A 26,840-nucleotide genomic window follows, 5' to 3' on the forward strand; every position below is an offset into this window, starting at 1 on the left:
AACAGAAATACATATATATATATATATATATTTTTCTCTTCCATCCCCTATCCCAAATATGATGAGAATAAGATGGAAAAAATTCTTTCTTCTCCTTTCTTTCCCTTTATTTTTTTTTGCAGGGCAATGAGGGTTAAGTGACTTGCCCAGGGTCATATAGCTAAGTAAGTGTCAAGTGTCTGAGACTGGATTTGAACTTAGGTCCTCCTGAATCCAGGACGGGTGTTTTATCCAATGTGTCACCTACCTGCTCCTATATCCCATTTTTTAAAAAGTAGAAAAGAATAAAAATTTCTTACAACAAATATGTATAGGGAGATAACAATATTCTTTTGACTTTAGCTCTTGTTTTTTCCCCCAGTTCTTATTATTTCCTAATGAGGTTTGGCATTTTATTCTTTTCTTAGTGATTTTTTCATTATGTTCAGATGACTCAGATATTCACCCTCAGTTTCTGAATAAGAGCTTTGTGTTTAGGTGAGTCTCTGCTCCTTCCTGTTGTCTTTGATGGTGTGAAGAGGCCTGTTTGACTTTGAATGTGATGGCTAAGACTAGTCCTCACCTTTAGCAGGAAAATCCTAGGCGTTGAACTTAGAATCCCGGTTGCTATTTCCTTCTAGTTACCAGATCCCAAATCTAGAGTAGGCTCAGTAGCTTGCTTTGATCCTCATAGGTTTCAAATAGATGTTTCTATAGACACCAAGGTTCCTTAGAGACCCAAAGTGCTTTGCTGTCCAACTGCTGGCTTAGGCCTTTTACCTACTCAGATTTGTGCTATGCTTTGGGATACTGGTTGCCCAAATGCTGGGCTGCTCAAATGCCATGGCCCTGACACCTGCTCTAAGTATCCTTTCTTTGTACCCTTTATTGTGCAACCAACATAGGTTATATCTACTCAAAGCTTCTGAAAATTTCTTTAGGTCTTAAGGTCAAGTTCTGGCCTAGAAAGAAAAGTTCATAGCTGTATGCTTTCTCTGCATCTATTGAGATAATCATATGATTTTGGTTAGTTTTCTTACTGATGTGGTTGATTATGTTGATAGTTTTCCTAATGTTGAACCAGCCCTGCATTCCTGGTATAAATCCCACCTGGTCATAGTGTATTATCCTGGTGATCACTTGCTGTAATCTCCTTCCTCATGTCTTGATTAAGATTTTAGCATCAATATTCATTAGGGAAATTGGTCTATAATTTTCTTTCTCTGTTTTTGCTCTGCCTGGTTTTAGTATCACCATCATATTTGTGTCATAAAACGAATTTGGTAGAACTCCTTCTTCACTTATTTTTCCAAATAATTTCTATAATATTGGAATTAATTGTTCTTTAAATGTTTGGTAGAATTCACCTGTAAACCCATCTGGCCCTGGCTATTTTTTCTTAGTAAGTTCATTAATGGCTTGTTCAATTTCTTTTTCTAATATGGGTTTATTTAGGGATTTTATTTCCTCTTCAGTTAACCTGGGCAGTTTGTATTTTTGTAAATATTTATCCATTTCATTTAGATTGTCAAATTTATTGGCATACAGTTGGGCAAAATAATTCCTAATTATTGATTTAATTTCCACTTCATTGGTGGTAACATAACCTTTTTCATTTTTGATACTGGTAATTTGGTTTTCTTCTTTCTTTTTTTTAAATCAAATTAACCAATATTTTTATCTATTTTATTGGTTTTTTTCATAAAACCAGCTCTTAGTTTTATTAATTCTATACTTTGCTTGCTTTCAGTTTTATTAATTTCTTCTTTAATTTTCAGGATTTCTAGTTTAGTATCTTATTGGGAATTTCTAATTTGTTCTCTTTCTAGCTTTTTAAGTTGCATGCCCAATTCATTGATCTCCTCTTTCTCTTTTTTATTCATGTAAGCATTTAGAGCTATAAATTTTCCGTTAAGCACTGCTTTGGCTAGATCCCATAGATTTTGGTATGTTGTCTCATTATTCTCATTCTCTTGGATATACTTAATGATTGTTTCTATGATTTATTGTTTGACCCATTCATTCTTTAAAACGAAATTATTTAGTTTCCAATTGATTTTCAGTCTACTTTTCCCTGGCTCTTTCTTACATGTAATTTTTATTGCATCATGATCTGAGAAGGATGCATTTACTATTTCTGCCTTTCTCCATTTGACTATGATGTTTTTATGCCCTAATACATGGTCAATTTTTGAAAATGTGCCATGTACTGCTGAGAAGAAGGTATATTCCTTTCTATCCCCATTCAGTTTTCTCCAGACATCTATCATGGCTAATTTTTCTAGTATTCTATTCACCTCTTTCACTTCTTTCTTATTTATTTTTTGGCTAGATTTATCTAATTCTGAGAGGGGAAGATTCAAAACTATATGAACACAATTACCAAGCACTTTTCACACAAATCAAATCAGATCTAAATAACTGGAAAGATATCAATTGCTCATGGATAGGCAGAGCTAATATAGTAAAAATGACAATTCTACTTAAATTAATTTACCTATTCAGTGCCATTCCAATCAGACTACCTAAAAATTATTTTATAGAGCTAGAAAAAATAACAACAAAATTCATCTGGAAAAATAAAAAATCAAGAATATCCAGGGAAATAATGAAAAAAAATGCACAGGAAGATGGGTTAGCTGTACCAAATATGGAGCTTTACTCTAAAGTGGCAGTCATCAAAACTATCTGGTACTGGCTAAGAAATAGACTGGAGGATCAATGGAATAGGCTAGGCATAGGAGACACAGTAGTAAATGACATTAGTAATGAAGTGTTTGATAAACCCAAAGACTCCAGGTTCTGGGATAGGAATTCAATATTTGACAAAAACTGCTGGGAAAACTGGAAGATAGCATGGCAGAAATTAGGCATAGGCATCTTACAACTTATACTAAAATAATATCAAAATGGATACATGATTTAGACCTAAGTGGTGATACCATAGGTAAATTAGGAGAGGAAGGAATAGTATAACTTTCAGATCTTTAGAAAGGAGAACAGTTTATGACCAAACAAGAGATAGAAAATATTATAAAATGCAAAATGGATGATTTTGATTACATTAAATTAAAAAGTTTTGGTACGAACAGGAGCAATGCATCCAAAATTAGAAGGGATACAGAAAGCTGGGAAACAATCCTTATCGCCAGTACTTCTGATAAAGGTCTCATTTCTAAAATATACAGGGAACTAAATCAAATTGATATGAATCCAAGTCATTCCCCAATTTAGAAATGGTAAAAGGATATGAGCAGGCAGTTTTCTGATGAATTCAAAGCTATCTATTCCCGTATGAAAAAATGCTCTAAATCACTATTGATTAGAGAGATGCAAATTAAAACAACTCTGAGATACCACCTGACACCTATCAGATTGGCTAATATGACAAAAAAGGAAAATAATGAATGTTGGAGAAGCTGTGAGAAAATTGGAACACTAATACATTGTTGGTAGAGCTGTGAACTGATCCAGCCATTCTAGAGAGCAATCTGGAATTGTGCCCAAAGGGCTATAAAGCTGTGCATACCCTTTGACCCAGCAATACCACTTTTGGGTCTTTTCCCCAAAGAGATCATAAAAAAGGGAAAAGGACCCACATGTACAAAAATATTTATGGCTGCTCTTTTTGTGGTGGCAAGGAATTGGAAATTGAGGGGTTGCCAATCAATTGGGGAATGGCTGAACAAGTTGTGGTATATGAATGTAATGGAATTCTATTGTGCTGTAAGAAACAATTAACAGGGGGCAGCTAGGTGGCGTAGTGGATAAAGCACTGGCCCTGGATTCAGGAGTACCTGAGTTCAAATCCAGCCTCAGAGACTTAACACTTCCTAGCTGTGTGACCCTGGGCAAGTTGCTTAACCCCAATTGCCTCACCAAAAAACAAAACAAAACAAAAAAATGAGCAGGAGGAGTTCAGAGAAACCTGGAAAGACTTGCATGAACTGATGATGAGTAAGATGAGCAGAACCAGAAGAACACTGTACACTGTATCATCAACATTGTGTGTTGATCTACTGTGATGGACTAGATTCTTCTCACCAATGCAATGGTACAGAAGAGTTCCAGGGGACCCATGATGGAAGAGGATCTCCAAATCCAGGGAACAAAAAGAACTGTGGAGTCAAGATTCTGATTGAACCATACTATTCCTTTTGCTTTTGGTGCTGTTGTTTTTTCTATTTTGAGGTTTTTCCTTATTGCTCTTATTCTTCTCTTATAATATGACTAATGCAGAAATGCATTTAATGTTATAATGTATATATATATATATATATATATATATATATATATATATATATATATCAGATTACCTGCTGTCTAAGGAAGGGGGAGGGAGGGGAGGGAGGGAGAAAAATCTGAAATTGGAAAGCTTGTATAAACAAATGTTGAAAACTATTTTTACATGTAAGTGGAAAAAAATACTTTTATCAAAAAGAAAATTCATGTCATCCAATATGATCAGTGTATATAGTTCCACATAGGTTTCCAACCCAAGATGTTGGCTTGATTGTAAGTTAGCTGCCAACTTTTTTCACACTTTTCCCTCTACCCAACCTGGATGGGATATCTCCCATCCCTAATGCAATATTTGCTTGTTAATACCTTATTCCTTCTTCAAAACTCTACTAAATTCAGCCCTGTCAATGAAACTTCCCTTAATTCTTGTAGCTGGAAATAAATACTTGACACATGCATGTTGAACAAATGAACACTGAAGATCATTTAAATCAGTGATATCAAACAAATAGAAACAAGGTGCTTAGTTTTTTGTTTTGTTTTGTTTTGGGGTTTTTTTGGTGAGGCAATTGGGGTTAAGTGACTTGCTCAGAGTCACCCAGATAGTAAGGACTTGTTAAGTGTCTGAGGTTGGATTTGAACTCAGGTCCTCCTGAATCCAGGGCTGGTGCTCTATCTCCTGCGCCACCTAGCTGGCCCAGGGCTTAGTTTTAAAATAATAATGCTTTGTTATATTTTTATTTATTTTCCTAACTTTTTCCCAATTATAATCTGCCTTGGTCACCACTGGAGCCTATGGGCTGTGTATTTAAAACTTTTTTTTTTAAGTGAGGCAATTGGGGTTAAGTGACTTTCCCAGGGTCACACAGCTAGTAAGTGTTAAGTGTCTGAGGCCGGATTTGAACTCAGGTACTCCTGACTCTAGGGCTGGTGCTTTATCCACTGTGCCACCTAGCTTCCCCCGTGTTTAAAACATTTGATTTAATTGACATACCTTAGTCACTACATTTTAAAATTTTGTCTTCTTTTTAGAAACATATCAACTTGGAAGATGTCCATCAAAATTTTTTGAAAATTTGCAAGTCAATCTATACCAAAATGGAAGTGGTGATATTTTTGTTAATTATACATGTAACTTGAATTCAGAATTCAAAAGAACACAATGTTTAAATGGAAAATGGCTTCCTGAACCAAAATGTCCAAGTAAGAGTTTTTTTTTTATTCCCTGAAGCAAATTTTCTTTATCATGAAATTCCTACTTTCACCCATGAAAAAGTAAAATAGAAAATTTAGAAAAAAAGACCAAAGCTATGCAAAAAATTCATATAGCACTTTAGGATCTGCAAATACTTTTTTCCAAAAGTATTTTGGGGGTTAGGTAGTACAAGTATTATTATACATATTTTATAAATAAGAAAAACAGAGCTTCACAAGCTTTGGCTTACCTGGCTCCACACAAGGCCAACAAATTTTAAAAGCCTTCATATCAACTATTTTGTCTTAAATATAAATTTGGCAATCGCTAATGTGATTGTTTTCTATTGTTTCTAATGGGCCCTCCTCTCTAAACTCATTCTTTTATATTCAATAAACATTTATTAAGCACCTACTATGTGTCAGGCATTGTGCTAAGCCTGGTATACTCACCAGCTCCCACTGATTTAATTATCATCTCTATGCAGATGATTTATAAATATACAGCCCATTCTCTCATGTGAGCTTAGTTCACATATCACTAATTGCCTATTGGATATTTCACACTAGATGCCCTAAAACTATCTGAAGCTCAACATATTCACAGAAGAACTAATTATGTCCCCCCCCCCAACACACACACACTCTAATTCTCTCGGTTCCCAAACTGCCCTATTTCTATTGAAAGTACTTCCATAAATTCTTCCAGTCTCCTACATCTGAAATCTTGACATTGCCCTATGTGGGCTATGACCCACATAGCCAATCAGTTGCCAAATCTTGCCATTTGAGCTCCCACATTTCTTATTTCTGACTCTTTCTCTCGACCTACACAGTTGTCACCCTAATTCCACAATTACTTCTCACCTACTATTGAAATTCCTTTCTACTTGGTTTCCTTGATTCAAGTCTCTCCCCACTCTAGAACATCTTCCACATTTATACCAATGTGACTTTCCTTCAACCCAGATCTGACTGTCACCTGTTCATAAGACTTCCCTGGCTCTATATTACCTCTAAGATAATAGTAAAGTGAAGTGGGTTTTATTATTATCCTTGTTTTACAGATGAGGAAATAGAGGCAGACAGCAGTTAAATGAATTTCTCAGGGTCATACATTTAGGAAGTTTCTAGTGCTGGATTTGAATTTAGGTCTTTCTAATGCCAGATCCAGTGCTCTATCCACTGTGACACCCAGCTGTTTCTAGAATGTGGTAAATGTGAATAAGTGGAGCCTGAACATGGAGAACTGAGTTGGAGGAATAGTTAGTGCAGTTTTGCTGGAATGTAGAGAGGAAATTAATATGAAATGAAAAAGATTCTGCAAAGGTCAGTAATGCCAGACTGAAGAACTTGTATTATGTTTTAGAGGCAAGGGAGAATTGATGAATGATTTTAAGCAGGGAAAAGGCATGGTCAGACCTGTGTCTTTGGAAGATTATTTCAGCAATTTCCTATATGGAGGATTGCCCAAGAGGAAGACTGGATGTAGGAAAACTATTGTTTAACTATTGTTAAACAATTGTTTAACCTGAGATGTTATGAAAGCCCTAGTGGCCCTGGAAGTGGGAAGAAGGTGAAAGTGGCCCAAAACATTATGAAGATAGAATCATCAAACTAGCATCAGAAAGAAGAGTCACGAATGCTTCCAATCTGAGTAAGTATTCCATGAAGTCCCCTTTTTTGTCAGTCCTAGGGTGCATATAAAAACCTTCTCTATTAACTCTTCAATTTGTCTTTGTAAAGAAAACTTGTGAATATATTGGTTATTTGGTTGCAATTTCATTCTGTTTATAGCAGGAATGTCAAGATTGGGATGATTCCATTTCTCTAGGAATAGTTCAACTTGATGTCAACCATTTCACATTTAGCACAACAGTAGTGTTTATATGTGGCCTAGAAAACACATGATTCTTAGGACTCCTTTACCCCAATCTTTCCAGTTGTTTAACATCATTGCAGAAACAAAAGGCAGTTAAGGAATACTGGGAATACATTTTTCCCTTTGCTTCATGGCTGCCCAGTCTCTCCACATTTATTTAGTCTTGTCCTTAGGAATCACATAGTTATGGGCCAGAGCATTACTTGAAATCTATCCAGAGGACACCAATCTACTACTCACCCTCCCACCATGATAACCCATAGGAGTAGCATTTAGGGGAGATTGTTGGCAAAACTATCTGTAAATTAGAGATCCACAAAAGTAATGAGAGAAGAGATACAAGGAGGAATAGAGAGCAATACAATCTTATAATCATTAAACTACTGATTTTATATAATGTTTATATTTTGTCCTCATTCAATATGAACTTGACAGGTCTGTACATGGGAGACACTGTGGCCCCGGACATACAAACTAAATGTAATTATTAATAATAGGAATTATAGCACATAATATTAATGTCTTCCAGAAAGGAAATCATGTGCACCTCCACCTCAAATACCTAATGCTCAGAATATGACTACAACTGTGAACTACCAGGATGGTGAAAAAATAGGTGTTTTTTGTAAAGAAAATTATCTTCTTCGAGGACAAGAAGAGATCATGTGTAAAAATGGACAGTGGAATTCATTACCACGTTGTATTGGTTAGTATTTCATATGTTGCAAAGTAATTTTCCTTCAAAGTGATGTTGACTTTCCTATATGCAATCCCTAGAAATTAGAATGGCTCATGTGAGAAGAAAAAAAAAAAGCAGCTTCCTCTAAGTCCCCTGGAGCTAAATTACTGTGTCTGTGGGCAAATTTGCTTTATAGAAAGCTGTTCAGGAAAGTGAGACAGAAAACAGTTCTGACATATTATTTCCTACTATCTGAAAAGTCCTTTGGGTCATACGTGGTGCCTCTATATCCCACAAAAAAGAATGAGTCATTCATGTGCATGAACAGTGGGAAGAAAGGGGAGTCACAGACAGTAGTAAAAAGAGGGTTATGGTGTCACAAATCTAGAGCTGGAAGGAATTCTGAAGGTAATACGAAGGCCACCATCTTTTACTGATAGGAAACTATGACTCTGAGAATGTAAACAATTTGACCAAGTTACGCAGGCAGGAAATGTCAGAGTTGGGATTTGAATGCAGATTCTCTTACTTTAAGATCAGGATTCTTTTCATACCCCTGCATGTATGAAATATTCAGACATTTTTTTAATAAAAATTGTAGTTATTTTTAAATTCAAAAAGATGCTTTTTATTTTCCCCAAATAATTATGTTTGATACTGTGTTTTGTAATCATGTTCTCTTCTCCATATAGAAAAACAGCCATGTTCCAAACCACCTGCTATTCAATATGGAAGCATCAAGCCAGTGAGACATTCAGAAGCATATGATGACAATTTGGAATCCAGTACCTATGCGCATAATAGTGTGGTAAACTACACATGTCAAGAAGGTTTCACAATGAAAGGAAATGAGGAGATAACATGCAGTATGGGAAAATGGAGCTCACCTCCTCAGTGTGTTGGTAATGACACTTTTTGGCGAGTATTTTTAACAACTTTATGGCTCTAACCACTCAAAATATAATTAGTAAATAAAAAAAATATTAAGTGCTTGCAGTATGCCAGGGCATTGTGCTGGAGAGATACAAATACAAGAATAGGGCAATCTGTGTTCTCAAAAAGCTGATATTCCACTAGCACACATATAGGCAAACAGTTGGAAAAAGTACTACCTGGTACAAATGCAACTGTTGATTATTATTCAAATACGCACCAGAATTCAATCTTCTTGACTCAGAAGAAGGACAATTATACCTACTCCCCGACTATAGCCTTTTCCCATGCAGTATGATGATGTCAGTTACAGAAAGGAAACAATAGTTATGGGTAATTTTTAAATATGTATTCTCGAGACACATGCAACAAATGCATTATCTACCTTAAGGCTTATGTAGGGGAATCACATTGTAAACTTTAAATAACTATGTAAATGTGAGTTATAACTTCTAAAATTTTCATCCCTCCCAATCCCTTCATTCCACAGATGAGTGGATAAAAGTCCAAAGGGGCATAGTGATTGAACACATAATATGTCAGTTTAATAGCGGAATGAGGTCTGGCAATTGTATTCTCCCTCTCATTTGGCTTCTCTTTGTACTATGCAGTGTTATCTTGTTACCTACAGATTGGATTCCCAGATTCTGTTCAATATACCATGTTGCCTTTTCTGTATATTTTTTTCATCAAACGGTATGAACTATGAATTTTACTCTGTGCATTTTTAATGTCTTTCTCCCATGTCTGGAATGCTCTCCGACTTCATTTCTACCTCCTAGTTCCCCAGCTTCCTTTCAGTCCTCTTACATCCCTTAGGAAGTCTTTCTTGATCTCCCATAATTCTAATGCCTTTTTTCTATTGTTTCAAACTAGTCCTTCTATTCTTTCAAACTGATCCTGTATTTAGACTAATTGTACATTACTATTTACATTTTGTCTCCCCTTTAGACAGCGAGTTTGTGAGAAAAGCTATGTTTTTACTTTTTTTTTTTTTTTGGATACCTAGAAAAAGTAGCAAAATGATTTGACTTGCTAACAAAATTTTCAATTTTGGAAGAGACCTTGATAAAAATCAGGGATAGATTCCCTATGTTCCATTTAATGAAATTCTTTTATGATCATGGGACACTCAGTGACTTTCCTTTCAGCATATCTTTCTGAGAGGTAACAAAGCTTAGTGGCGTAAATACTAGAATGAGTATCTAAAAGGTATATATCAAAACCTATCTCTAATACTTATTATTGACATCCTGAGCAAGTCAATTGACCTCTCTGAGTTTCAGATTTCCTCATCTGTAAAATGGAGATGATAATTCCTGTAGTATCTACGTCACAGAGATCAAACGAGATAAAAAGGCAAAGTACTCAGCAAATTCTAAATAACCTTAGAAATATCAATTATTATTATCAGTCAGATAGAAATACCTGAGAATACACTTTGATTAAATGTTGTTTTTGAGGGAAACTTGGGAGAGCTCAGGAAACTTCCTGGCTTCTCTCCACCACCTTGACTCTGCCTCCCTGAGAATACACTTTGAAAGTGTTACTGCATTACTATGACTATTTGTTATTTTGCTGTTGAATTTTCTAATAATTGCTACTATTTATATAGCACTTTAAGCTTACAAAGCACTTTAAAAGCATTGTCTTATTTTTTCATTTCAATAATATTTGGTGGTAGGTGTTATTATTTTCACCTCTGTTTTATAAATGAAGAAACTAAAGCAGACAGAGGTTGTAACTAGCTAAATAGTCACATAGGTACAAAGTATCTGAGGCTGAATTTGGACTGACTCCCAAGTCCAGTGCCCTATTGACTGTGCCACATGGCTGCCTCTAAAGCTGCCTTCCATAAAGTCTACATGGTAGATTCCATCTCAATAAATGTCTAGATGATGTTTTCTAGAACAGTTGCTCCTCCAGTTTCACCAGAAAAATAAACATGTTTTGATTATTTTACAGCTTCTAATCAAAACTTAGTATTGTTAGTGATACTAGTTTATTTTTTAATAAGATCTATGTTGTATTCAAAACTAAAATAAAGGACATATTTTTCTCATTCTTTTTTTTTTCAGGAATTTCATGTGGAAAACCACCACAAATACAAAATGGTGCTGTTCCTGATATGTTAAACTCTTATGAATTTGAAGAAGAAGTGACATATAAATGTCTTGAAGGTTATAATATTGATGGGCCAGCAACTATAAAATGTATTGGAGGAACTTGGACTAGTCCACCACAATGTAAAGGTAAAGAGACTTTCTTTTTTTTTCAAGGACAAATTTATTTTTTAATACTTAGATCTAACTCAGAATTATTTGATACAGTAACACTAGCATGACAAACTATATGACACAAATTTCAGAAAACTAAATATGTATTTCTAAAGGCATCTTTTGAATTAGAATTTTCCACTGTTAACTATAAATGTGAAAATTCAATTCAAAATAGAGGATAATTTTAATACAATAGCTTAATAGTCATCAAATGAATTGTCCTCTTAATCTGTTATCTTTTTTCTTTCTTTCTTTCTTTCTTTCTTTCTTTCTTTCTTTCTTTCTTTCTTTCTTTCTTTCTTTCTTTCTTCCTTCCTTCCTTCCTTCCTTCCTTCCTTCCTTCCTTCCTTCCTTCCTTTCTTTCTTTCTTTCTTTCTTTCTTTCTTTCTTTCTTTCTTTCTTTCTTTCTTTCTTTCTTTTTTTTGTGGGGCAATGAGGGTTAAGTGACTTGCCCAGGGTCACATAGCTAGTAAGTGTCAAGTGTCTGAGGCTGGATTTGAACTCAGGTCCTCCTGAATCCTGGGCCAGTGCTTTCTCCACTGCACAACTTAGGTGCCCCCAATCCTCATTTTTTTTTTAAAACGTTTTTTACACTTCATCAAAGAATAAAAGTTTATTTTGTTGGTACTGTTCTTGCTGTTACAACCATGTTATTGTAGTTATTTGATCATATATTTTAAATACTCACAATTAATTACATAAATATATACTCTTTTCAGATGTGAAATGTGCAATTCCACCCCAGTTTAATAATGCTGATAAGATCGGTATTGCAAAACACAACTATTTGCCAGGAGAGAAAGTGGCTTATCAGTGTCTACCAAATTTCCACTCCGAAGGCTCAACTGAAGTAACTTGTATAGGAGGAGCCTGGAAAGGGGATCCACAATGCAAAGGTATTTATAATTTGTTTGGATTCTTTCACCCTCCCAGTGATTTTATGGATCTAGAGAATTATAAAGAGATTTATCAATATAGATCCACACTGCTTTGCAATTCAATCTCTGAGTACTGCCTGTGACAAGGAAAGGTTGTGTCATGATCAGGCTCACACAGCCAGTGTAGGTTAGATATATGAGTTTAAGCTCAATCATTCTGATTCCAAGATAGGCTCTCCTTATACTGTGCCTTACTAATAAAAATGATTCAGATAATCACCTTAATTAAAAGGAATTTAATTAATTAATATTGATTAATTAAAAACAAATTACTTCATAAGATCATGAACTCTATGAGGGAAACAACTCTCTTAAATTTTGGCAGGAACTTAAATATTATATCTCTTTCAGCACCTAGCATAAGATTCTACATGTATGAAGGGCTTTTTTAATGTTTGTTGAAATGATTTGAGTTATGGAATGCAGCACAATTTATTTCAGGAGAAGTATTTAAAAAATGTTTCTATTATAATCTTTCAGAAAGAGTTTTGAGGCTCTGCCTTCAGGTAGAGGGATGAAATAAATGTTGTTAATGCTACTTTCTTTGTTTCCATAGTCCCAATCAAATATCACAGCCTCTATTTTGTCTTCATCCTTCTGGACAAATTTTAAGTCTTTGAAGCTATTGATTAAATTGCTCAGTATTTTCTTTAAACTTGACTTCCATGACACTGTACTTTCTCAACTTTCTTCTTCCTTCTCTATCACCTTTGTTTCCATATGTTCCTTTATTTCTTTTAATCATCAGTGTCTCCTATAGCTCTGAACTAGCTTTTCAAATTTCTCACTCTTAGGAAATTCTCATCTCTCTAAGATTATAGTAACCCCATGTGTATAGATGACTTTCCATTTTATATCTGCAACTTTGACTTATGACCCTCTTTCTAGTTCTACATTTCTTCCTATATGTAATGTGCCTCTGGATGAATATCAAGCAAAACTTGCAATTAGCTTCAGTGGATCTGTCATCTCACTGATATGGATACTCCTATCAAAGACACAGATTTCAATCCATGAATGCATATCCATGTTGTGTGCCTTTTGAGAAGACCATTTGCCCATATTCCAGTCCAAGTGGATATAATCACATTGTTGTAGGTATTTCCTTCAGCTAGGTATATTGAATCCCATTTATGCCTCCCCTTCTTGTATGACTCTGGAACATTTATTTCCATAGAATTGTGATGAAGGATTCACCCTCCATGAGAGGGATCTTCTTTATATTCTGTCAATATTGTGAAAGTATCATTGGAACACATAACATTTACATTGTGTATTCCTTGTTCCCACTCTATGGCCAATCCAAGCTTTCTTTTGGTGAGAAGTTTCTTTGGTCACAATTTTTGTTCGTTTCCTGCTTGATTCTTTGTTTGAAATATTTTTTGGCCTCTCTCTGGCAATGTCTTCATCACCCTTCAGGTGATCTTCAAATTCAGTTGTTTACATACTTGTATTCTATGACTCAGTATATGACTGTTGTTTTTAAAATGAGTTGTTATTTGGAGGTAAATACTGGAGTTATTAAAAGATTTTCTAATTTTCCAGACCAAAAATCAATTTAGCTGGTTCTAGTTCTGTTCAATTTTGTCTCAGCCCATTCAACATTTGCAATCACTATCCAAGATACACACACACACACACACATGATATGGGGGTCAAGATGGATTAAGATCAAGAAGAATTACATCCTAGTAACCACAAATCCATAAGGTCTTCCATAAAGATCTAGAAAAATCTGAATATTTACAAAGAATTCTAAGAAAATGCTAAATGAGAACAGTAAAGTAAAAAAAAAAGGGGGAAATATAATGAATGAGTTGTGGAAGAAATCTCTGAAAAGACAAATAAGATATTGGAAGAAATATAAAAGCTTACCCAAGAAAATAACTGCGTAGAAGTTTAAATTGACCTAAAAAAGATAATTACTACATTACACAACAAGAATTAATAAGAGATTCTGAAAAGAAATAAAGAATTGTGAGCTATTTCATAGCAAACACACTGGACCTGGAAAACAAATTTAGAAGAAGTAATTTTAAAATCAATGCCCTACTTGAACACCAATAGAAAAAAAACCCCAAAGTACCTAGACATATTATTTGAAGAAATCATAAAAGAAAATTTCCATTTCTCTCATAACAAGGGTACAATATAGAAATGTAAAAGAATTCACTTGTTCCAACCTAAAAGAAACCCTAATATGAAAATTCCTATGAATATTATAGCCAAAATCTAGAAACATATCAAACAACAACAACAACAAACAGGCAGAAAGAAATGATTCAAGTATTGAGGAACCAAAGTTAAGATTACATAAGACTTAGCAAGGACCCTTGTAAAGAAGCAGAGAGCTTTACTATATTACAGAAGACAAAAGATGTAGTCTTATAAGCAAGAATAACTGACACAGGGGGAGGTGGGGGCAGAGCCCAGATGGCAGAGGAAAGGCTGTAACTTTTGGAGCTCCCCACACAATCCATCCATATACCTCCAAACAATGCCATAAGACAATTCCTGAAGCAGCAGAACCCACAAAAGAACAGAGTGAGATCGTTTCCAGCCAAAGATGGCTGAAAAAGGCATCAGGGAAGGTCTGTTGTACTGAAGTGAGAGGAGAGTGCAGCCACACCATGCAGATCCAGCCCCAGGCAGGCCTCACCTCAAGAGTGTCAGAATCATCAGCATCAGCTCCTACTTCTGGAACTCAACTCACAGACTGTTGAGGGGGTTCAGTGGTTGGTGGGGGCAAAATAGCAGGGGTCTCTGCGGGAGCTGAGGTGGACCACTATTGTGTTGCCCATGTTCATAACCAGAAAGAAGACTTGAGTGGAAGCAGCCTAGTAGGGGAGGGGCATCAGTATGTGGATCTTGCAATCACAGTGAATCAGATTTCTGCTTTCAGGTTAAAGAGCAAGCAGGACCATGGTTACTTACAGTCTAGAGCACAGGCCAGGTGAGCTGAGAACATGCCTCTCCTTAAATTGTACCACTTGGGACCCCCTGAAGCTTGGAAGAGTGTGGCCTGGAAGCAGTACCCCACTTTAAGAAGGAGTTAAAAGACAAGAAATAGGGTAGGATAATAAGCAGGTAGAAAATGATGTGGACCATTAAAAGTTTCTTAGGTGACAAGGTAGATCAAAATACACCCTCAGAAGAAGATAACAAAGTCAAAGCTCCTACATCCAAAGATTCCAAGACAAATAAGAATTTGTCTCAGGCCATAGAAGTGCTCAAAAAGGACTTTGAAGATAAAGTAAGAGAGGTAGAGGAAAAAATGGAAAGAGAAAGGAGAGTGATTCAGGAAGGTCATGGAAAAAAAAAAAAAAACGTCAACAGCTTGAAAAGCTAAATTGGCCAAGTGGAAAAAGAGATACAAAAGCTCTCTGAAGAAAAGCATTGCTTAAAAATTAGGATTGAGCAAATAGAAGCTAATGACTTTATGAGAAATCAAGATGCAATAAAGCAAATCCAAATGAATATAAAAAATTGGGGGCAATGTGAAATATGTCCTTGGGAAAAAAAAAAAACAGTTGACCTGGAAAATAGATGCAGAAGAGATAATTTGAAAAGTATTGGACTACCTGAAAACCATGAGCAAAAACAGCTTAGACATCATCTTCCAAGAAATTGTCAGGGAAAATTGCTCTGTTATTCTAGAAGAAGAAGGTAAAATAAAAATTGAAAGAATCTACCAATCACCTCCTGAAAGAGATCCCCAAATGAAAACTCCTAGGAATATTATAGCCAAAGTCCAGAGGTCCTAGGTCAAGGAGAAAATATTGCAAGCAGCCAAAAAGAGACAATTCAAGTACTATGGAACCACAGTCAGGATAGCACAAGATCTATCAGCTGCTACATTAAAGGATCAAAGGACACAGAATATGATATTCCAGAGGGCAAAGGAATTGGGATTACAACCAAGAATCACATATCCAGCAAAACTGATTATTTATTATCTTTCGGGGGGAAAATGGGACTTCAGTGGAAAAGAGGATAGTCAGATATTTGTGATGAAAAGACCTAAACAGAATAAAAATTTGACTTTCAAATACAAGACCCTAGAAAAACATAAAAAGGTAAATAGGAAAAATAAATCATGAGGGCTTTTAAAAGATTAAACTGTTTATATCCCTGTATGGGAAGATGAGAAGGAATATACTTAGAGGGCACAGGTATGAATTGAATATGAAGGGAAGATATCTGTTAACCATTTATTTTTTGTTTATCCTTGTTTATTTTGTAGGGCAGGCAGGGTAGGGTGGTTTATGTCTGCTGCTGGATTTGGGGTTGGGGCCTCCTGGGTTCAGGGCTGGTGCTTTGTCCACTGTGTCACCTAGCTGCCCCATGATGACATCTTTAAAATAAAATTAAGGAGTGAGAGGAATGCACTGGAAGAAAGGGAAAGGGAGAGGTGGAATGTGGTAAGGTAACTCACATAAAAGAAACAAGAAAAAACTTATAGAGTGGAAGGGGAGATGAAGTTGGAGCAGGGGAGTGAGTGAGCCTTATTGTCATCAGAATTGGCTGAAAGAGGGAATAACATGCACATTCAAGTGGTTATAGTAATATATCTTGCCCTGTGGGGAAGTGAGAGGGGAAGGGGAAAAGGGGGGAAAGGTGAAGGAAGGGAGGGCAGATTGGAGAAGATGGCAGTAAAAAGCAAAACACTTTGGAGAAGGGCTAGGGTGAAAGAAAATAGATTAATATCAAGGAGAGGGAATAGGATGGAGGGTAATACAGTTAGCAATAGTAACTGTGAAAGAAATGATGAGCAAGGTGCTTTCAGAAGGACTTATGAAAAATGCAATCCATCTACAGAGAAAGAACTGATGGTTCTGAATAACGATTGAATTATAATTTTTGTAAGTTCTTTCTAAAGTTATTTTGCTTTCTTTCACAACAGATGTTTTGCATGAATGCACATTTATAACTTTTTTTTAATGTCTTGATTTCTTAGGGAGGAGTGGGGAAGGAGGGAGGAAGAGAATTTGGAAAACAAAGTTTTAAAAAATCAATGTGGGGGCAGCTAGATGGTGCACCAGCCCTGGAGTTGGGAGGACCTGAGTTCAAATCTGATCTCAGACACTTAACACTTACTGGCTCTGTGACCCTGGACAAGTCACTTAACCCCAATTGCCCCGCAAAAAAAAAAAAGAAAAGAAAAAAGAAAAAAAAAATCAATGTGAAAATTTGTGTTTACATGTAACAGGGAAAATTCTAAATAAATAAAATTATTAGAAGTTTAAAAAATGAATAATGTATGAAGAAAAAAACTGAGTATAATCCTACATAGGAAAAATAGACTTTTAGTGAAAAAAGAACTCGCAAGCTGTCTTGATGTAAAGGCAAGAGCAAAACAGAAAAATTGACAAGCAATCATAAGGATCTAAACAAAGTTAAACTTTTTATATTCTCATATGAGGAGATGATACAGGTAGCCCCTCAGAACCTTATAATCTTCAGGGGTCATAGAGCGGGTTTAATTAGTCCAGGGACCTGTGAGTAATTCTATGATGTTTCAATTTTCTTAAGAATGAAAGGGATACAAAAAAGGAATGCACTTGGAGAGGAGGGAAGGAAAGGCAGAATAGGGGAAATTATCTCACAAATAATGGGGTCTAGGGGCAGCTAGGTGGCACAGTGGATAGAGCACCGACCCTGGAGTCAGGAGGACCTGAGTTCAAATCCAGCCTCAGACACTTAACACTTACTAGCTGTGTGACCCTGGGCAAGTCATTTAACCCCAATTGCCTCACCAAAATAATAATAATAATAATAATAATAATGGTGTATATAAGTAGAAGTCTCTACCATGAGAGAGGAAATTGTGGGGGGAGTGGGTGACACTTGAATGTCACTCTCATCTGAACTGGTAAATGGAGGGATGTATATACATACAACTTTGAGTGAAAATATATTTGTAAATATATTTCACAACTCTTAAAGAATGGTTAGGAAACAAAAAGAAAAAAATTTATATAAAAAAGATAGGATAATGGAAAATCCACAGAGAATAGAATGAAAGGAACTTATATATAAAAGAGAAGAGGATTGCAGAATGGCTCAGAAAATCAAATCCAGCAATAAAATGTTTAAAAGAAATGCATTTTAACAGAAAGATAGACACAAAGTTAAAATAAAGGTCTATAGCACAATTTGTTCTACTTTAGCTGAAGTAAAAAAGACAAGGGTAGCAATCATAATCTCATAAAACATAACAGCAAGAATAATCTTAATGAAAAGAAATGAGCAGAGAAACTAAATTTTTCTGGCTGAATTAATAAAAAAAACCCCAACATATATACTAAATCCTTAAAGGAACAGTTTAAATAGTTACATGAATAAATAGACAATCAAATTATAATAGCAGGGACTTTAAAACTTCTAAGGTCTAGCAATAAAATAAATAAAACCCTGTATAGGGGCATAAAACTTCAAATGCAGCAGAAAGAATAAATATTACATGGAACAATGGACCTTTGAAGCAAACACTAAATGATTAAGTAGAAACTAAATGGCTTTATCCTAAAGAATGAATGAGTTAAAAAAAACAATTCATAGGAATAATCAATAATTTCATTAAAGATGACAACAACAATGAAGCAACATTCAAAAACTTAGGGAAATTAACCTAAGCAGAATTCAGGGAATAATTTAAATCTCTAAATACTTACATCGATAAGAGAGAGAAAGAACAGAACAAATACTATGGCATCCAACAACAACAAAAACCCCTAGAAAACAAATTAAAAGCTCCTAATTAAAACCAAAATAGAAATGCAAAGATGAAATTAGCTAACGTGATTTTTTAAAAAGAAGGAAAACCAAATTGCTGATATTAAAAATGAAAAAGTTGAATTTATAGTCAATGAAGTAGACATAAAATAAATTATTAGGAGCTATTTTGCCCAATTACTATATGACAAACAACTGACAATCTAAATGAAATAACCATTTCCAAAAATATAAAATGCCTTGGTTGACAGAATGGAAAATAGAATACTTAACTCTATCTTAGAAAAAGAAATTGAACAAATCATGAATATATACAAAAAGAAAGAAAACCAGATGAATTTGCAAATGAATTCTACCAAATATTTGAAGAAAAACTAATTACATACAATACTATATGAACTATTGATACCTAAATCTGTAGACTATGATCATTCTGTAGACTATGACATCATTCAACGCCATGCCATTCAAACTATCAAAAAATTACTCTATACAGTTACAAAAATAACAAAATTCACCTTGAGAAACAAGAGGTCAAAGACATAAAGGGAAAAAAAGGAAAAAAGAGTGAAAGAAAAGAAATAGGGCCCAGCAATACCAGATTTCAAACAATACTGTAATTATCTAAGTAATTTGACACTGGATAAGAACTAGGGAGGTTGATCAGTGGAATTGATATAGATGTATAATAAGAAGTGAATAAACACAGGAGACTAGTTTTTGATAAGCCTAAAGATTATAGGTACTGTGGCAAAAATTCACTATTCAGCAAAATCTTTTAAGAAAACTAGGAAAGATTCTGCCAGAAACGAGGTATAGAGAAATATCTGACACCTTAAACTAAGAAAACATCCTGATGGATACATGATTTAGATATAAAGGATCACATCATAAGCAAATTAGAGGAGCATGAAAAATATTACCTATCAGATCTATGGATAGGAAAGGCACTTATAACCAATAAGAGATAAAGAGGTTCACAGTAGGTAATATAAACAATTTTGATTATATAAAATTTAATTTTTTTAAGAAACAAAACTAATGCAACTAAAATGAAAAAAGGTACAGGAAATGGAGAGAAAATCTAGAAAACCAAGTAAAATTTACTTAAAATAATATTTTATTTTTTCCTAATTGCATATGAAAACAATTTTTAACATTCTTTTAAAAAAAAAAGTCCCAAATTCCCTGTCCTCTCACTTTCCTGAGGTTGTAAGCAATGTGATACAGGTTGTACATGTGAAATAATATAAACATATTTCCATATTAGTCAAGTAGGGAAAGAAAACAAACCAAAAGGAAAAAAATAAAGTGAAAAATAACATGTTTTGATCTGTATTCAGATTCCATCAGTTCTTTCTCAAGAGATGAATAGCACTCTTCATCACACGTGCTTTGAAATTGCTTGGGTCATTTTATTACTAAGAACAGCTACATCATTCATATTTGATCATTGTACAATATTTCCATTACTGTATACAATGTTCTTCTGGCAGTTTTCCTGAAATCATCCTTCTTGTCATTTCTTATAGCTCAATAGTATTCCATTAGAATTATGCATATTCCAACTTGTTTAGCCATTCCCCAATTGATGGGCATATCCTAAATTCCCAATTCTTTGCCAGCACACAAAGAGCTGCTATAAATATTTTTTACTAGATAGGTAATTTTCCCCTCTTTGGGATACACACCCAGTAGTGGTATTGCTAGTTTTATACACCTTTGGGCATAGTTCAAATTGCCCTTCAGAATTGTTAAATCAGTTCACAACTCTACCAACAGTATATTAGTGTCCCAATCTTCCCACATCTCCTTCAACATTTATAATTTTCCTTTTCCATCATAACATATAATTACATAAAATCTGAAGATTTAACTAAGACCCATCAAATTAGTAAAAGAATATATTTTTTAATCTGAAAGAATTAGTTTTGGGGAAACTGCATTGGTGGTAATATGGATTGATGCATATATTTTTGAAAACAATTGGAAATTACACAAGGACAGTCACTAAAATTTAATATGCAAAAAATAACCATAGCATGATTTTTTTGTGGTAGGAAAAAAAAAGAAATTCTGGATACAAAAAAATCCTCTAAAATCAACATCTCTTTTTCTTCCTCTATGTTTTTTCTGCTATATGTAATGAGCAGTTTACTTAGCCTTAGTGGATTCTATTTTCTTGATATCTAAAAAAAAGTTTTGGGGTAAATCTCTCTATTTAATGACATGTGAATAAGTCTGATTAATTGGTAATTAGTAGATTCTTGTCAGTACTCTAAAAATCATGCTAAATACCTTTGCTCTTCAAAAAGGTCTTCTGACAAAATCTGTAATTCTAATCCCTTCCTGTTTTCTTCCTTTCCTCTCTCTACTTCTCAAGTATTGCCAGCTTGCAATAGTGACTGTGCTTTTATACCATCTTAGTCAAATGTAGATAAAATGTCCATTGTTTGAAGATGAGCGTAAAAGGTTGAATGACATTTAAAATCACCTAGATTGCCAGTGACAAATATTCATTAGATTCCTGATACCTGATTCCTAATTCAGTGTCCTTTCCATTAAAGAATGGCCTGAATGTAAAAGCTTATTTTTAAAAAAATTTCTGGATTCAACTTAATATTTCTGGGTAATTATAAATTTTTAACAAATACTTTTTGGTTAACTATTGAAACTTTTAAATATATTAATGGTATTAATAGGGAAATATTCAAAAAATTTCACAGATTCACTGTTCATGGAAAATAGGATAGAACTTTTACTTAATAAAATTAGGAAAGAAATAGGCTAATGGAGGAAAGATAGAGTAATGTTCTGTCCAACACCCTGGTATAGTATTAGACAGTGACTTTGAATCTCTAAATTTGATGTTGGGTCTCTTTTGATGATATTGTCAACTTTTCTTTAATAGACTCCAGATTCTTTCTTTGGTACTTCATCGGACCCCAAATCAATCAGTGCATATTGTACTCCCACCTTGATTTCTCACATACTGCATTATTCTAACTATATCTGTCTACAAATCTATAAAGGATTCATCTACTATAAAGATGCCTTCTTCAAGTTTGCTTAATATGTTGTTGGTTTTGGTTGCTACTCCAGGGTTGTCTATTTGTCTTCAAAACTCTTTTCATCTATTTCAGGAATAAGGGGAACTTATTCTCTCTCCAAAGAACTTCATGTCTACTAACCAATTTCAAAACTGAGCAGAGATATACTTTTTTGATTCTGCTTAGATAACACTTGTGGACCTGCACCTCAAATTGAAAATGCTGAAATTATAAGTGACATAAAAGCAAAATATCAGCCCGGTGACATTGTGAGTTACAAGTGTGTTCGATCTCTTAAAATGTATGGAAAGTCATATATAAGGTGTGTAAATAAGAGCTGGACAGAACTTCCTCAATGCAAAGGTATAGTAGCATTTTTATCTTTAAAATAAATGAAGAAAATTATCAAGAGGATAATGAAATACATGATTTGCAAAAACAATTTCAAAGTATAGAGGTTCCTTGAAAATACTGGTTTAAAACAGTAATTATAGGTTGAAACTAGATCCTTTTGGGAGAATGAACCCACAATTGTGGCATATTTAAAACAAACAACCTTCAACCAATAAGTATTGAGGGACTATTTGGAATGAGAACACAAAGAAGTTCCTTGTCACTCTTTTTAGGGAGCTTAGTAATAGGATAGCAATGGAAAGGAAGCTGGAGTGGTTACTATGTGCCCAGAACTGGGAAAAGCACTATAAATACAAATATAATAAACAAGAGAGACATTCCCTGCCTTCAAGGAGACTACTTTCTAATGGGAGAAGACACGCACATGAAGGGAAGAAGAAAAGTAGAGACTGAAATAAAAGGTGTAAGGGACCCAATGGGCTTGGTGGTGGGGAAAGGCTGGCAAATCAGGAATTGAGCTCTAAGAGGAATGGAATACATATGACTGATCTGCTTCCTTGCCTTAAAGTGGAGGATCTGAGAGGAACTGACCCATCAAAAAAATAAAAGAAGTTCAGAGTGATCTTCAAAATGAGAAGGCCATAGGGAAGGGTAAAATCCAGGGAGAGAAAGCTGCTGTTACATGGTGGACTTTTGTTTGGATCTACCGTGAATTTTGTTTCCTTGGGAACTCACTTAACCTCTTTGGTCCTCAATTTCTACATTAGTTTATAATGAGGGGGTTTAAGACTAGATTACTTCTATAGTCTTTTTCAGTTCAAATGATTTAGACATTTATAATTATAATAAAATAGGGTAAAATATGAAAGAATAATGATGGAGATAATGTTTCATATTTCGTAAGAGCAGTTAAAATTATTTGTAGAGAAGTCTGACTCCATAGAGGAGATGTCATTTACTGTCAGCCTTGGAGGATGAGGATAAAGGAGTTGGACAGACAGAACAGTGTGAAAGGGCCAAGGATTAAGGATTTCAGTAAGAAAGAATACCAATAAAAATATAAACTAGAAACTTAGTAACATTTGAGGAACTGAAATATCATGACAAGCTCCCTTCCTTGAGAGGGCCTGAGTGGCCCTATGTGAGATAAATGTTGAAAAATATTTAGTTGGAGAATATAAACTTTCAGTTTGCAATTTGCCATCTTGTAAATTTAGTAGGACAGAGCTATGTTTGGGCTCTTTGGGAGCAAGAAATACTCTTTTATGACAGTGAAAAGGGAATTCCTCAGCAACTTTATTTTGTACTAAGCAGGAAGTATCATAGTAAATAATCATCAGTGTAGAGGTATAGTGTTCTCTCCTAAAAGTCACTAATATGCTATCCTACCAAGTATAGATATATATATTTTTTAAAGTCTTTTTCCCAGTTGTAGTATAATCAGTAAGGCCATGAGTCCATGAGCCTCTTGTTCTCATCTCTGATTTTGCTAACAAGTCATGACTATGGAGAAATGAGAATCATCATTTTTGAAACTAATCATTTATTATTTTTGAAAATCACTTTTTTTTTACATATAAGGTATTTTATTTTTTCCGTTACACGGTAAAGATAGTTCTCAACTTTTGTTTATACAAGCTTTAGAAAATCACTTTTACTGCATGGGCCATGCCTTGTCTTCTCAAATTTTTACCCCACTATCTCATTCATATCCAGAAGCCAGTAGTTTCTACTTTTCATTATTATCCCTTTTACTTTGTACATGTTACCTTCCCTTAGAGTTTGGTAATAACACCTGTTTGCATAGATTTTGTTCTCTTTCATAACACTTTGAGGTATATTCTCTCATTCAATCCACATAATACCCATGGAGAAAACAGAACTGGTATTTCCAACCCACAGTTAACAAATGAAAGCAGAGAAAGGCTACAAATGTTATTGATAAATTCAGAAGGGGCAGCTAGGTGCTGCAGTGGATAAAGCATTGGCCCTGGATTTAAGAGGACCTGAATTCAAATCTGGCCTCAGACACTTGACACGCACTAGCTGTGTGACCCTAGACAAGTATTGACCTGCAAAAATAAGAAATAAAAAAAAAGAAACTCAGTAGATAAATGAAGGATAATCCACTTCTACCATCTTTGAACTTTGACTCATATCTGCCTTTTTTACCTCCCTATGGAATCTTATATTTTTGTGATCATTTATCATGTTTTAGGTCACTTTCCCAACTTTCTAAAAGACTTTAAAACCTGAATGTTATCATAGTAAGAAAGGCAACATGTGATGAGCACAACCAATGAACATTCATTAAGTCCCTATGATGTGCCAGGCACTATTCTAGGCACTACGAAGAAAGGCAAAAGCTAGTTTCTGCTATCAAGCATCTCAGTCTAATGGGGTAGACAACATGTAAACAACTATGAAAAAAACAAGATATATGCAGGATAAATTGACAATAACAAAGGGAAGGAAAAGCTACTTATTAAAGGTTGAGAATTTAAAGAAGCTCAAGTGAGGAAGGAAGTGAATTTCTATTCAAAATAGATCAGCAAGCATTATCTATAATGGGGATAAAGTAGAGGCCTCCCAATAAGAGCAGAGGTGATGCAAGGATGCCCATTATCACCACTAATATTCAATATTGTTCCAGAAATCCTAGCTAAAGCAATAAGAGAAGAAAAAGAAATGGAAGGAATTGCAGCAGGATTATGAGGAAACAAAACTATATCTCTTTGCAGACAATATGATGGTGTACTTAGGGAATCCTAGAAAATCAATGAAAAAAATAGTTCAAACAACCATTTCAGAAAAGTTGCAGGACATAAAATAAACTCATACCAGATTATGTATATATTTCTATATATTGCTAACAAAGTCCAGCAGCAAGAGTTAGAAAGAGAAATTCCATTTAAATCAACTACAGGGAAGGAGACAAAGAATTTACAACTCAAAATTTTAAGAAAGGAATGTTAAAACGTTTTATATATAAATGAAAAATATTTAGTGAAATCAAAGTATATTGGAGAAAAAAAAGAACAGCGAGGAAATGAATGTAACTGGATCACAGAGTATATAGAGATAAAGGAAAAACACTGTAAAGGTGTTTCAGGGAAAGAGTGAATGTTATGAATGTCTTGAACACCAAAAATATTTTATTCTATATTTGATCCTGCAGAGAAAGCATGAGAGCAGCTCAGGGGGATAGTCCTGAATATTATCACCCTTTCTTTCAAGTACTGTCAGAGAATAGAAATAAAGTGAACCAAAATTTCTGGGCTTAAAATTGTATTATTGTCTTTTTGTAATGCTGATCACAAAGCTAAATATCTTGGAAGAAAGGAGAGGGAATTTGTGAAGCAGATGAACTTTTTCCCCCTTCTTGATGGAACAGTGGGACTTTGGGCAACTATGATTTTTGGATTGACTATTCCTGTGTATCACGCATTTCTGAGTGTTGGAACTGGATGTAAACAACCTAAGATGTTGAACACACCTATGTGGCAATTATTAATCTATATGACAAATTCAGCAACAACTTCTCATTTCTTCTGCACTCTCTAGGACATTCCTTTATACACAGTAGCAAGACACTGGCAGCCAGTGGCAAAAGAAGTACTGTAAATGCTCTTTCCTCTACTCTTCCACTTTCTTTCTAGAATATAATGAAAGTTATATTGGTATAGAGTAAATAGTTGATCGAGTTGCTGAATGTGCTTACTTATTTTTAGATACAGAATCAAGATGTGCTGTCACAATGTCAGCTCTATCATTCTACCACTATTTGGATTTCTGTTACTTCAGCCAATTCTTGTTTCTTTCAAGTTTGAGGGATAGCAAAAGCAGGCACTGATTTTACAAAAACAAAACAAAACACATGAACTAAGATTTAGGACTCAGATAAGTACTCCTATCACCATCTAATATTTTTGCTGAGAGGAGTTAGGAGTGTTGCAATGTAGGGTAAGAGAGAATAATGCTCCTATGTAGAGCTGCTCTAGCTTTTTATTCCTCATCTCAGTCACCTCACCCTGTTTCAAATTCTTTAATTTATTAGTTGAGGCAACTACCTGGCACAGTAGATAGAGTGCTGATACTATAGTCAAGAACTCCTGAGTTCAAATCCTGCCTCACGCAGTTGCTATCTGTGTGTCCCTGGCAGACAGATAGCAACACTTTATCTCACTGTTTCTGTTTCCTCATCTGTAAAATGGTGATAATAATAGCATCTACCTGACAGGGTTGTTGTGATGATCAAATAAGAGAGGAAATGTGCTTTGTAAAAAACAAAAAGCTATATAAATTCTAGCTATAATATACATGGTCAGTAACAAGTCATGGTATTTGTCTTTGAATCTGCCTACATCAATATTCAATTTCAAATATCATATCGTATCATATCATACTATATCATATTATATTATTAATAAATAGTGTTATTTTTTTTTAGTGAGGCAATTGGCGTTAAGTGACTTGCCCAGGGTCCCACAGCTAGAAAGTGTTAAGTGTCTGAGGTCGGATTTGAATTCAGGTACTCCTGACTCCAGGGCCGGTGCTTTATCCACTGTGCCACCT

General features: G+C 34.7%; 1 protein-coding gene across 2 annotated transcripts in view; it reads left to right on the plus strand.

The window, feature by feature from the left end:
* The window catches only part of CFH (complement factor H), a 132,692-nt gene that overhangs the window by 98,476 nt on the left and 7,376 nt on the right, over window positions 1-26,840 (plus strand). Inside the window, exons 15-20 of one of the 2 annotated variants that reach the window (XM_044000223.1) lie at window positions 5,254-5,424; window positions 7,827-8,003; window positions 8,669-8,878; window positions 10,988-11,161; window positions 11,908-12,084; window positions 22,098-22,274. In XM_044000223.1, the coding sequence (XP_043856158.1) occupies window positions 5,254-5,424; window positions 7,827-8,003; window positions 8,669-8,878; window positions 10,988-11,161; window positions 11,908-12,084; window positions 22,098-22,274 (1,086 nt within the window). The remainder of the gene's footprint in view (window positions 1-5,253; window positions 5,425-7,826; window positions 8,004-8,668; window positions 8,879-10,987; window positions 11,162-11,907; window positions 12,085-22,097; window positions 22,275-26,840) is intronic. The other variant, XM_044000224.1, reaches the window with a different exon arrangement.

This window comes from Dromiciops gliroides, chromosome 4, assembly GCF_019393635.1.
Source record: "Dromiciops gliroides isolate mDroGli1 chromosome 4, mDroGli1.pri, whole genome shotgun sequence".
Lineage (NCBI taxonomy): Eukaryota > Metazoa > Chordata > Mammalia > Microbiotheria > Microbiotheriidae > Dromiciops > Dromiciops gliroides.